The sequence below is a fragment of the Meriones unguiculatus genome, chromosome 3 (assembly GCF_030254825.1).
Source record: "Meriones unguiculatus strain TT.TT164.6M chromosome 3, Bangor_MerUng_6.1, whole genome shotgun sequence".
Lineage (NCBI taxonomy): Eukaryota > Metazoa > Chordata > Mammalia > Rodentia > Muridae > Meriones > Meriones unguiculatus.
In genome coordinates, this window is record NC_083351.1 from 187,279,772 (window position 1) to 187,293,691 (window position 13,920).

Sequence of the window (13,920 nt, forward strand, 5' to 3'; positions counted from 1 at the left end):
TGATGGACATCTGGGTTGTCTCCAGGTTCTGGCTATTACAAATAAGGCTGCTACAAACATGGTTTAGCAAGTATCCCTTTTGTGTACTTGAGCAAACTTTGGGTATATACCTAGGAGTGGTATAGCTGGGTCTTGAGGAAGCACTATTCCTACTTGTCTTAGAAAGTGACAGATAGCTTTCCAGAGTGGTTGTACCAGTTTACATTCCCACCAGCAGTGGAGGAAGGTTCCCCTTTCTCCACAACCTCTCCAGCATGTGTTGTCACTTGAGTTTTTCATCTTGACCATTCTGAATACATCAGTTTTTAAATCCCCATAGTATATATTAAATAAGAAGTGTTATAATGAGTAGTTACAAAAGAGGAGATTGAGGTATAGAGATATGAATATTTGTAAGTAACACTAGTATGACGAAACGTGTTGGGTAGAACTGGAAATCAGGTGGTCTCATTCTAAGTCCTGTCCTGTTCCTTATAACTCCTCCATAACCCCATTCCTCCCAGTTCACAAGTAGGCATTTAAAATAATTTTCCAAGCCAGCCTTGATTAGACCTGATAAGGTAGGGGCAGATAGAAGGGGAGGAGGTCCTTCCCAATCAGGGGACTAGGGAAAGGGCATAGGGGGAGAAAAGAGAAGGGGGGTGGGACTGAGAGGAGGTGAGGGAGGGGCCTGAGTGGGGATACAAAGTGAATAAATTATAATAAGTAAACATATAAATAAAACTGAATTAAAAACAACAAATAAAAATAATCATTTTCAAGCACAAATGAGTGAATGAATGAAATGATGATGTGTGAAGAACCTCGGACAGTTTCTGACACACAGTATTTGATCAAAGATAAATCTTCTTCTCTAAGTTGCCCTGCCCTCTGCGGAGAGGTCCGAGTGAACCTTCACAAATGGTTGTCCAGCACTAGCTTTCCATTCCATGCTCTGCATATTTTAAAGCACTGTGTTGTGAAAACAGCAGAGGAAAAACACTCTGTAAATAATTTACCATCTTGTCTTGGAGAAATTAAAAATATATTTCACAGAGAAAACAAAAGTCAGTTGTTACTTGGATTTTCCAGGGACTGAGAACAAAGCACAGGAATGGAAGAACTGAATTGGGCAAGAACATTTTTTTCCATGTGAAAAGGAGTTAGGAGTCACTCAAAGAAAATAGTACAGGTGAGTACCATGTTCTGTAGAAACCACCTTATTTTCACTTTACAATCGAGTATAACTTATACTAATGTTTCACATTGAAAGTCCTACTTAATTTACTATCTGCTGAACAAGACACATAATCAAGTGCTGATGAGTTGCTTGCTGGGGTGGATAGGTAGTTTTATTAGTCACAAAGTTGGTTAAAGAGACAATTGATACCCAATTTTAAATATAATAAAGGTTTTGTGACAAGAAAACCTTGAATTTTTAACTTAGCTATGTCACTTATTAGCTGCCCCATTCTGGGGCCTGAATTTATTATTTATAAAATAGAAGTAAATATAATTATGATATACCTTGTAATTTTGAGAGGAACAGAAAATATAAAATGACCACACAGCAGCAATCGTCATTAATTTGTGACGGAAATGATTTTGTGAATGAGTTTAGTCAGACAATATCTCCATCCATAGTCTCCACGTCATCAAATAATTGGTTTTCCCTTCATCAAAATGCATACAAAGTAAGTGTCTGGCTTAGGAAATAAACTGCCTGCTGTGCAAGCACGAGGATCTGAGTTTGGATTCTCAAATCTATGCTAATAGGTGGCCTTATAGCATATTCTATATATCTGAAGGAGTGCTGTAGAGTTCAAGGCAGAAGAATTCCTATGTGCTTGCTCACCTAACCATTTATTCAAATCAGTAAGCTTCAAGTTCAGAAAGAGGGCGTCTTTCAAAGGGTAAAGGAACTCAAGTTTATGTCAACTGTTGGACTACATACATTCCTATGCATTCACAGGTATGTGCACCATCACATATGAACATGCGCATGCTCAGAAATAAACTGTATACTCAGCCTGGAAAGCACTACCACTTGCATTCGTCAGGCCACGACATATTGAATTAAAGGGCCACTGCCCCTGAGGTCAGCACTGGATGCTTCAAAGGAGAAGACCTCTGCTTCAGTTACACCTCAGTCTGCTCAACAGCACATTAATTTATTCTGCCTGGCATTTTCCATAACTGAGGGCATCTCACCAGCTTTACACAGGTGTTGAAGCGCAAAAATTCCCAGAAAGTACAGTGAACTTAGTTAATGAAGAAAGAAGAAAAAAAAAAAAAACACCTTAGTGCTTCAGGGATATCAAAAGATGCATTCAGGCAGGACATATAACCTAAACGCCCCAGTTTGTATGAGTTCCCATTGTTCCCGTTGTCTGTGCATTAGTTTCCTCCTACTCCCTTTACTCATTCTCTCACAGATGGATTGCCCTGGAAGGGAATATGGGTAAGACTGAGCAGAGCAAAGCAATTGGCCTACTTTCCTGTTAATCTATTCCAAGCCCACAGAAGATGCCTATGATTGTCCACTCCAATAATGATAACCTCAAATATCATCCTTTAATGTTTACTTAAACAAAAGAAATGCCCTAAAGTCACCTGACATTTAATTTTTCTGAGATTAGATCCCATTCCAGAAGAATGATGACAGTGACCATATGAAACATTCATTAAACAAACAAACAAAAAAAAAAACATTTCATTACAAGATTAACTCCACAAGGGTTAATATTCTAAAATTAGAGTTTATGTAAATGTGTAAAATTTCCAGCATGATCACAGCAACCAAGACAGCTGATGTCTAAGGGAATACGTGCTTTTGAAAGCTATGTCATGGAACAGAGACTAATATGTCTCTCAGAGCATCCCATTCTCCTGCTATTCTGAACACAAAATAATGGAATCTTGGCCCAGTGGCTGCTGACCTACCTCCCAGTGTAGCAGAGATGAGCAGGTGGGTGCCGTACTTTTTGATGATGGTATCAATGAACTGCTGAGTGGTGGGTCTCCTGCCAAGCAGACGGATGCTCCTTTGAAACTCTGGCATGAGAGGCAATGGATGACGAGCCAGGTCTCTCCTTTCTATGGCTGTGTTCCTCACCTTCCAACGGGCAAACTCCCTGGACAGGAGAGATTAGCAACATTCCTCAGCTTCCATTTGTAGCCACAAGCCAGAGGTCACCCATCCATTCCTCCTATAATTTAGGCACCCCTCCTAGGTGATAGATTGTCTGTATTTAGTCTAATTTTAATATATATATATATGTTCAGATTATATCTCACTGTGTAGTCAAGCTAGGCTGGAATTCACCTGATAGTCCTCATTGATATTGAGATGATGACTCAGGCTTATAAGTACTATCATGACAACTGTGTCCTCAGTACTACAACTCCTTTTATATTTGTTCTGTGATGCTTTGCTTTAGCATTTTCAATCCCATATAATCTACAAGTATTTATTGAGAAGCACTGTGGTCATTGGGATATATGATCAGAGCCGCAGCCAGACCTTGAAGTTTCTTGCTAAGTTCAAGCAGACAAATGACAGACCTGATAGGCTAGGGTCAGATGGGAAGGGAGGTGGATCCCCCTATTAGTGGACTCCCCTATCAGGGGAGGGGCATGGGAGGAGGAGAAGGAGGGGGTGTAATTGGAAAGGGATAAGGCAGGGGCCTACAATGCGATCCAAAGTGAATAAATATAAATAAACAAACAAACAAATAAATAAATAAAAATACAAAAGTCAGGGGTCATTTTGCTAAGTTAAAATTGAAAGACTGAGTTAAATGAAAGAATCATCATGAGAAATAGAAGAAAACAGAGATCCACAAGTAAAACAATCTCATTCTTTTCTAATTATCACACTACCCATTACTATCCATTGCTGATTACTTTTATAGGTACTAGATCTTCAGTCCCCTCTATTTCCTTGTCAGTCACTCTCACTATACTGTGAAAGCATTATACAGACAAAACTTTTCAGTTCATCCTTGACTCACATTCTAATCATCTCAGTGATGTTCTACATGGAAGGATTTAATATAAATCTGTAAGGAAGAATGAAGGAGCATTTGAAGGAAGGAGGGGGAGAGCTAGTGAGAGATGCAGGTAAAGAAATAGTGGACAAGAGCTAGGTGCAAAGCTACCTGAGACTTAAGACATTGCACAAAGTAATTGTTGGGCCCAGAACTCATTTTAATACTATGCTTCATTGGAACTTCACAAAAACCATACTATATAGAAGAAACAAGAGAACACTCTGAAAACTATGTGGAAAAAATATGAATAACCCTCTTAATTTAATGTAAATGTGCCCAGAGCAGAACAGAGTTTTACTTGGGCCTGCAAGTATTGTTAAACCTACTAAAAATTTTTTGCTACAAATATATCTGTGAAAAGTGTCTTTTGTCAGTCACTTATGCTATCTATATCTATATCTATATCTATCTATCTATCTATCTATCCATCTATCTATCTACTGCATGCAAAAAAACAGTCATATGTTGGTCCACATGTGCATTTTTATTAAGAACTTACTTCTGTGGGGTGAATTTTCATGTGAACTTTCCTATATGACTCAGAATTAAAATGTTTCTATAGACAAAATTTTAAGTCATCTTGTTGGGGGTCATTTAGCTAGTTTGTTACAGAAAGTTGCAAATGTAAATACACTGAACATTGCAAATACACTGAAAGTTGCAAATGTAATTCCACTTTTCGTGTAAATTTAGAGAGAATATAAAGAGAAAGAACCAACACATGTACAGAGAAATAAAACAACCTTCACAGAACAATGAAGCCACAATTAATTTATTCTTACACAATATTCACAGTCTTTGGGACACTCACTATGTACATAACCAGAGCCCATCATAAGTAATGATTTTGAAGACAAAAGGAAAGAACACAACATCTAGTTACCATTTAATCTCTCATGAGTTTGATGTAAGACTTGTAAGAAGCAGCGGCACATAGAATTCAAACCATGTTTTGAGTCCATTTCTGAAGCTCAGCTATGGGACTGAAGGGATGGTTCTGCTCTCAGGAGAGCTTATTGCCCTTGCAGAGGGCCAGAGTTGGGTTCTTTATACATACTGGCACCTTACAGTGGCCTGTAACAACAGCTCTCGGAGAACTTGATGCCTCTGGCCTCATGGGCGTCAGCATTCATGTACACACCCACACACATACACATATACATAATTAAATGATTATGATTAAAAAAATATAAATCTAGAAAGGAAGGAAAAGGAGACAGAAACTAGCTTCATGACTGGGACTGCCCACTCAGGACCACGGACAGCACTCCCGGCCCTCAGTGGGTGGGACAGAGGCTGATTGTTGATCAAAGTTTGCAAACTGTGCTCTGCTGCTCTTCTATTCATAGCTGTGATAAAGGGACCAAGAGGAAAAGCTACCCGGCATAATCTATTGAGAGGGAGAGTAGGAACGGAATATGTCCAAGAATTCTGTGCAAACTGAAGTTCAAAGGAGATGAGATTTGGACCTACAAAGATGGAACAGAGAATTTCAGAAAGCATAAGTTGCTTTTGCACAACTGGAAAATATCGAGAATGAAGAGTATATATGGAAAGAGCAGTGGATGTGTGTGCACATAAATGTCAAGAATCAAACGCAGGTAGCAACAATATCATCGCAGAAATTCTGCGGGATGGGTATTTTAATGTCTGTTCCTGGGTCTCTTACCAGGCTGTAGCCATCCCAAAACAGGCCTGGGAAATATTTACTTCACAATTATTTAAGCAGTTCCCATCAGAACATCCTCTTTCTCTTTCCCTCTCCATTCTTTCTTTCTCTGTGTGTGTCTCCATGTCTGTGTATCAAACGGTAAAACTGTTATTAATGATGGTAAATTTTAGCCTGCAAGCTATGTTCTGTTTGTATGTGTTGCATGTGTGTACAGTCCTGTGTATGTGTACTTGTGAGTGTGGAGGCTAAAGGGCACTGTCAGGCATGTGTTTCAGTCACTCTTCCTTTACTTTTGATTCAGTGTTTCTCACTGGTTCTGTAGCTAGATTTGTTTGCTAGCACACTCTGGGGACTGATCTGCCTCCTCCCTGCTGCTCAGTAGAAGCAAGAGATGCAAACCACCAACCACACAGTCTTCTTAATCACCTACTGAAGATATGAATCCAGGTCTTCATACTTTTGAAGAAAACAATTTAGCACTGATCCATTCTTCCTATCCTACAAACACTGTTTTTTTGTTTTAAAAAAATACATTTTTAACTTACTATGTGTGTGTGTGTGCATGTGTGTGTGTGTGTGTGTGTGTGTAGGACAATCTGAAGGCGTAAGTCCTTTTATTTTACTATGAATCCTGGGCATTGAACTCATGTCTTGAAGATTGATACCAAGTACCTTTAGTGCTTCTAGGTGAGATACCAACTCTGACCCTATACGCTGATGATCAGGACTAAAACTGTTCTGAAAGTGGTTGGAGCAACTCTGTAGCAATTATAGGGATGCTCCATAGAGGACAGTAATAATAACAGTAATAATAAATTTTTATCCCCTTTACCAAAATGATCACCAGTCAGTCTATTCCATTTCACCTACATCTGTTCTTAGACATGCAGCTCAAAAAGCCAGGAATGTATCCACAATTTTAGTGTCTGCTACTATTCCAACACTTAAGATTAAGCAGCAAACAAAATTGACTTTTACAGAGAACTTCTTTAAGCAACTTATATTCTTGTGAGAACAGATACATCTCAAAGAAACCAGCAAGAAGGAGAGTCAAATGTTCAGGCAAACAGGGAAAGGAAGAGAATGGGGAGTTTGGGGATTCTATATTGGGGCTGGAACAGGCCTTTCTGATTTGAAAAGCTACTTGAAGTAAATGAGAGCAAAGCCATGGAGCCATCTGGTGGCTGAAGAATGATCTACAGTGAAAGAATGGTGGGTGCAAAGATCCTGAGGCAGGAGAAGGTTGCCTTACAGGGAAACACTAAGGATGCAGGCAGAGATGAAGAGAAGGAGTGAGATGAAAGAGTGATGGAAGAAAAGCAAACAGCACTAATGTTTGGGACAGGAAGATTGTAGATCTTGAAAGACTGGCAAAAAAAAAACCAAACAAACAAAAAAGGCTAAACTAAACTAGAGTGTGCACGGGCTTGGCAGACACCCTACCACTGAGCTATATTCCAGTTTTGTTATAAATTCTAAGACACACAAAAAGCTAATAAAATGTATTGAGCCAACTCAATCTGATCATGTTTGGAAGAAAGGAATTATCGAAGTGTTTTCTGGAAAGATTTTAAATTCATTAAGCATATTAGACAACCACTCAGTTCCATTCTTGGGCTTTAGCAGAAATGGGTAATATGTAAACAAGTAAGTGTGGCTATATTTTAATAAGATCATATTTACAAAAAGTAAGTGGCAGGTCAGATTGTGCCTTTGGAGAGTGTAAACCCTTCTTTTGAATGTTTCATTTTGATCCCATTCATAGAAGATATCAAATTCAATTTTCCCACTTCATGAATTGGAAAATGGAATGTCAAAGAGCTTAAGTTATAAACCTAAGAAGAGAGAGAGGAAAAGACTAGAATGACTTAATCAAAGCCTGGGGCTCATGACCCCAGGTGCAGGTGACTTCTCATGAACCATGCCACCTGAGAACAAATAAGAAAAAAATGAAGTGAAGCAAGGAAGAAATGTTGCCTATGTGCTTTGCTGGGCCAGGAACAATTTCATGTAAGTGCTCAGTGAATTGAACACAACATAAAATAAATCTTTCCTATTGAGCCAACAGAGCAAGCAAATCCCCCTGGAGGAAAAGGAAGAACCTGCCATGACACAGGATCTGCAGAATATGCTCATGCCCAATTAAACATCCCAGCAGGGTGGGTGAACCAATTAGACTGAGATTTAAAAAAGGATTCTAGATGGATGGCATGAGGTGTCTACTGCAAGACCCATCCCAGTAGGAGGTCTGAAAGCAGGAGAGTGAATGATGACAAGGACAGGGCATGGAGGAAGAATAGAGCCTCAGGTGCGGGATTTAAGGAGACGCTGAAAGGAAACTGTAAGACCAAGGCTTTCCTTTTAGACTACGCATTACCTTTATAGTAAAAACCTTCATGTTCTTTAATAATTCTCTGCTTTTGCACGCACACACACACACACAAATCTACAGTCAATAGTGCTTTGAATGCATGTTGCACTGAAGTGGGAGAAAGGATGAGACAGGCAGGGATGAGGTTTTGTGCTTTAACACAGATGCTTTCCCGCCCACACAGCTAAGCCCTCACTTGATACATAATACTGATTGAGTGAGATCATCTGCATACCTCTCTCCTTCAGTCTAGGGACTGCAGATAGAAATTCTGGGTTTTGCAACCTGATTCTGTCGCCTACTGTGTACAGTCTATAAAATGTAAATGGCATTTTAAAGGGATGCATTTTAGCCTGTTGCAAATCATAAATCATGTAGCCCTCAATTAAATGCTAATGTAAAGTTATTTCAAAATTACAACTTCTATTGTGGTTATATAAGAGGCTTCAATAAGAGGTTGAGCGGTTAGGGTTAGATGGTGGGTAGGAAGAGAGAACATATTACAATTTTCATCACAAAGTTACGCACAGATAGAACTTTGGGGAAAAGTAGGATTTTATAATTATGAAATATATTAATATCTGTAAGTCTGACTAGAATTTTTCCTCAGGTCTATTTCCTAATGTATATAGTGAAGATTAAAACCGCATGGTTCCAAATGTCCCATAAAAAGTCAATCAGGGAGCTGTAGAAATTGCTCAAAGGTTACGTGCACTTCTGCCGCTCATTAGAGGATCCAGGTTCAGTTTCCAACACTCACATGGAGGCTCATAACCACTTAAAACTCTAGTTCCAGGAAACTTCAGACCTTGTTCTGACTTCCAGGGGCACCAGGCATACACATAGTGCACAGACATGCATGCAGGTAAACAAACACATAAAATAAAATAAATAAATTTTTGAAAACTTAAAAAAATTAACTCAATGAAATAACACTTGAAGACATCATGTAACTTGAAACAAACAATAAAAAAGATTTTCATAATAAATAATGCCATGCTTCTTTTGCTTATTTGTCTGAAAAATGAGAAGGGAGACAGGTCCTGGCTCTCTTGGAATAACACAAAATCCATATTAACAAGGAGTTTTTTACACATTTTTAATATTTATTTTTTTAGTATTAGTTGCAGTTTATTAACTCTGTATCCCAGCTGTATCCCGCTCCCTCATTCCCTCCCAATCCCGCCCTCCCTCCCTCATCTCCTCCCTGCCCCTCTCCAAGTCCACTGCTAGGGGAGGACCTCCTCCCCTTCCATCTGACCCTAGCTTATCAGGTTTCCTCAGGGCTGGCTGCAATGTCCTTCTCTGTAGCCTAGCAAGGCTGCTCCTCCTTCAGGGTGGGGGGTAGCTCCACAAGACCAAATATATTATGAGACTGAATCTCCAACCAAGGAACATATATGGATATAATCTAGAGCCCCTGCTCAGATGTAGCCCATGGCAGCTCAGTATCCAAGTGGGTTCCCTAGTAAGGAGAACAGGGACTATTTCTGACATGAACATGGGTTTTCTAAGTGATTGAAACTACTATAATCTCCAAACAGGAGAAGAGCTGATCTGCTTTCCATACAGAAGGTCTCGTGCCTTGTTTGTTTATTGTATCTACTAATGCAGTAGACAAAATTCAGAGGTATTTTTCAAAAAAAATGCATACTTTTCCATTGTTAAATATGGAGAAAGGGTAGGACGATTAAAGAATGGATGAAGGTACTTGATAAACACACACACACACACACACCACACCACAGCACACCACACCACACACAACACTCCAACACTATACATGGCAGAGATAGAATGATTGCTGGAACTTTCTGACTAGCCTTTCTGGCTGAATTAGTAAGAAACATTTTCTCAAGAGAATATGGCAGAGAGTGATAGAACAGGGTGCCTGATATCCTCCTCTGACCTCTACACACGGGTGGGTGTTCAAGCATGACCCCCCCAACAGAGCTACACGGGCATAAACCCTCCATATACACACAAGTAATAACAATAGTGTAAAATGTAGAGGAAATGGTAATAAATAATCAATAGTAAAGGAAGTCTGGGTTACAATCATATCAGAGTCAATCTGTGCAGTTCTAGATGCTCAAGGAATGGGAATTATCAATATCTTTGAGTATGCCTATATTCAAAAGCAAAACACAGCCAAGAAGAATGCAATCAATGCAGCTAGCATGGTAGCTGTTGCTGAACATCTTCTGGGAAATGTAGAGCCCGTAGGTTGATGCTAAGTCTCAGGCATCTGCCATGGTTTCCCATGAATACAAAGACAGTATACTCTGACCGATGTCCTCCAAACAAACCCTCTGGAGATTTGCCTTGGCTGTAGGCAGCCTGATGTTTATGTGAAAGCAACACTCAGTAAAGTGACTGCATGAGGGTCAATCTCATTGTAATGTAGGTACCTACTTTTCTTTGGGTTTGAATTCATCCAAAGAGACATTTTAGAATATTTTACAGACACTTTATGTCCAATAAATGTCTGTTGAAAGTATGATTGATTACAGTACGGTATGTTTGCATTTGTTTATTCCTAAATGGCTTATCCTTTTGGTTGCATTAACTAATCACTTGGAAATGAAACGACGCCTCAGAGTTTCAGCATGATAGAGAACTCTGAGACTGCTCCAAATATTGTTAGTAGCAAATTATCCCAGAGATGAACAAGGGAATCACAGAGGAGGAGGGTGAGTAGACAGAATCATTGCACTGAGAAGAGAAGTGAGGGCATTTCTCTTGCCTGCTGTTCCCATTCTCTCCCACAGATCCCCAGCCAGCTCAAGGAGAGGTGAACCCAAGGGCACATGTGAAGTAGAAATGATGCATTTTAACGAGCAAGGGTGACAGTGCCAAATCCCCTGCCTGCATTCATGCCCCAGAATGTAAGTGGGAGGGCCGTTGAGGAGCCATGGCATCCAAGTGAATCTGTCAGAGCATTCTGGCTCTAAAAGGGCAAAAGGAGAAAAGCAAGGGAAAAAAAGAGAATAAAAAGAAAGAACCATCTCTGAAAATGTGATTATGAATAGTGCTGTTTTCATAAGAGGTACAAATATTGACTTAAGTTTAAAGAATAAAATCTTCGCTTGGAACCTGTCTGTCTCTTTTCCAAAGTTCATTGAAGTAAAGATATTTTAGAATGTAGTGTGCATGTTCACATGTGCCACAGCGTAGATATGGAGGTCACAGGACAGCGCTTAGGAGTAGATTCTCTCCCATTTGCTCTGTGAATTCAGGTCTTCAGCCTTGGTAGGTAGCAAGTGCCTCAACCTGCCGAGCTATCTTACTAGCCAAATTTTAATTTTTTTTTCTTGTGGAATTCCCAGAGCAGATCTTAAAGAACATAAGGGAATAAAGGTTGGCGAAATGAAAATGTCTAATTCAGGAAACACATACTAGAATGGAGCTCATTTCCTCCTTGAATAAACACTGAAGAAGCAAAACAACGGAACTGTAAAGAGCCCACAGAGAATGAGAGAACATTCTTATGAGTGGACCATTCCCAGAAAAAGAAGTAGAATTCTTCATGCAGTATTGTTAGCAAACACAAAGATATACAGAGATGATGAAAATTAATATTGGGGAAGGCAGCTTAAAACCCACTTGCTTTGTTTCATACTCCACAACAGAAATTTCCTGAGAACCTCTGAATTCTTGCCCACCCACTTACTACTTTATTGTAGAGAATCCAAACATGAGAGTGTGAGGGATTTTTTTAAAAAACACCCCACAATGCTGACATCATTTCACTATGGAGGAAATCGAGGCTCAGAAAGAGAATGGGTTTTCTCAGAGTTACAGCACTGCTGGAGGTGTGAGGGGTGACAGGACAGAACGAAGTTTCCCGATTTTAGATTAAGCACGCCCCACTCTAAAACTTCTGCTTCTTTCCAACACTGTGATTTATGCTTTCCTTCCAATTACCTGGAAGATAGAAAAGATTGCCAATACCATCATAACTGGGTCTCAGGGAACTAAAGGCTTGCTTGGCAAACCTGTGTCACAATGGGGCTGGAAACTTAGATGCTCAGATATTTTCTCTGCTGAACTCAAGACGCACACATAGGAAGGAATTGACTTTCCCAAAAGTGCTACAAGGACACTGTGCTATATTCCACAGAACAAATAGAGGGCACCCAAAAAGGCAGACAGAGCAAGAGAGATGGTTCCACTGGTAAAGTACTTCCATATTGTCATCTAAGTTCTATCCCAAAGGACCCGTGTGAAAAGTCAAGTGAAAGGCATAAGCAACTAATCCCACTCTTGAGAAAGACTAGAAAATTATTAAACTCCAAGATCAAAGAGAGATTGTGACTCAAAAGTATAAAATGGAAAGTCATTGAGGAAGATACTCAGAATTAATGATTGGCTTTTACACTCACACACACATATGCACAAGCACCCACACTCATACATGCACATACTTACACAAGCACTTATATACAACACACACACACACACACACACAAAATGCACAGAGCACATGCTTACTGCCTTATGTTTCTGAGCAGAGGACCTATGGAGGTCCTCCCTTAAAAGTATTAGGACACAGTAGAATAGGCACAGATTTTATGGCTAGACAAATCTGCCTGGAGATACAGCATGAAGCTGTTCATTAGCTAAGAAATTGTGGGTACCTCTCTCGCCATCTCCCAGCTTCATCATCAGTGCTGTAGAAATATCAAGACTTACCTAGCAGGGTTGCTGGAAGAATTAGACATAATGAATCCAATTAATCTGGTAGTAGTAGCTACTCAATAAATGTTAGCGTTTTATCCTTTGGCAAGGCATTCTAAAAGAGGAGTTTGTCGCATAACACATAACTTTTAATGGATATTTTAAATGATCTTAATATGCTTACGGGCTCCAGGGATTTACACAAACTGCATTTAAATAAAATATTTAAAATTCTGTTTACTCGATTTGTCTCTCCACTGATTTCCAAAGCATCTATCGTGAAAGCATGACTCATAACTAAATATAGATTAATAAAACTTTGGAGAGCAATTATTTTCCAATTATCACAGATCCCATTAAACACTGCAATTATGTGAATTTCCTTTTCAGATTACATAATTTGAGAGCTCTGAGGGACCACAGAGAATGTCTTCATCATTGCCATCAATCTTGAGATGGAAATATGAAGACTCTGAGAAAGGAAAATGTCCCAGAGACACTCAACACTTAGTAGAAAAGCTGGTCTGAAAAACAAAACAAAACAAAACAAAACAAAACAAAAGAGGTCTCTTTTCATTTTTCTCTTCTACAGTTCATCTTCTTACAAGAAAAACAAACTTTTCCTACAGCATGGACTACTGCAATTCGTTAACAACATCTTCCTACATTACAAGTTTTAGGAATGAGGAGAATTTTCTGCCACATCATAGCTGCCTCCAAATACAGATCCTCACATATCTTTCTCTTCTTTGTCTTCTTAAATAGAATCTTATGTTCCTGCTTTAAACTGGCTGAGAAATATATTTATCTTCAACTCACTCTATAGATATCCAGTAAGTTGCTAGTCCTTTACTATGAACTAGAAAATCTAAAAACATACTTTACTCAACCTAAATATAATCAAAGTCCTTAAAAGTCATTTAATTGATGAGTTGAAATTATTGGTGACAGATTATACTTGCTCCATGGCTTTTTATGCAAATAAAATTTTGTTGGAAATCAGTTCCAAGTTTTGTTTAGGTTAACATTCCCTAGCCTGCTGTTGAACAACATGGAGAGACGAACACTCACATCAAAAACAAAAGGCCTTCCTATCTGAAATACTTACTCTTTGGTATATAATAAAAATATTCTCTTGACATTGATTTAAGTAATTGAATTCTTCA

General features: G+C 39.1%; 1 protein-coding gene across 3 annotated transcripts in view; it reads right to left on the bottom strand.

The window, feature by feature from the left end:
• Brinp1 (BMP/retinoic acid inducible neural specific 1) overlaps positions 1-13,920 on the bottom strand; it is a 202,845-nt gene that overhangs the window by 69,390 nt on the left and 119,535 nt on the right. For all 3 annotated transcript variants that reach the window (XM_021652035.2, XM_060381212.1, XM_060381213.1), the window contains one exon: positions 2,923-3,113. In XM_021652035.2, the coding sequence (XP_021507710.1) occupies positions 2,923-3,113 (191 nt within the window). The remainder of the gene's footprint in view (positions 1-2,922; positions 3,114-13,920) is intronic.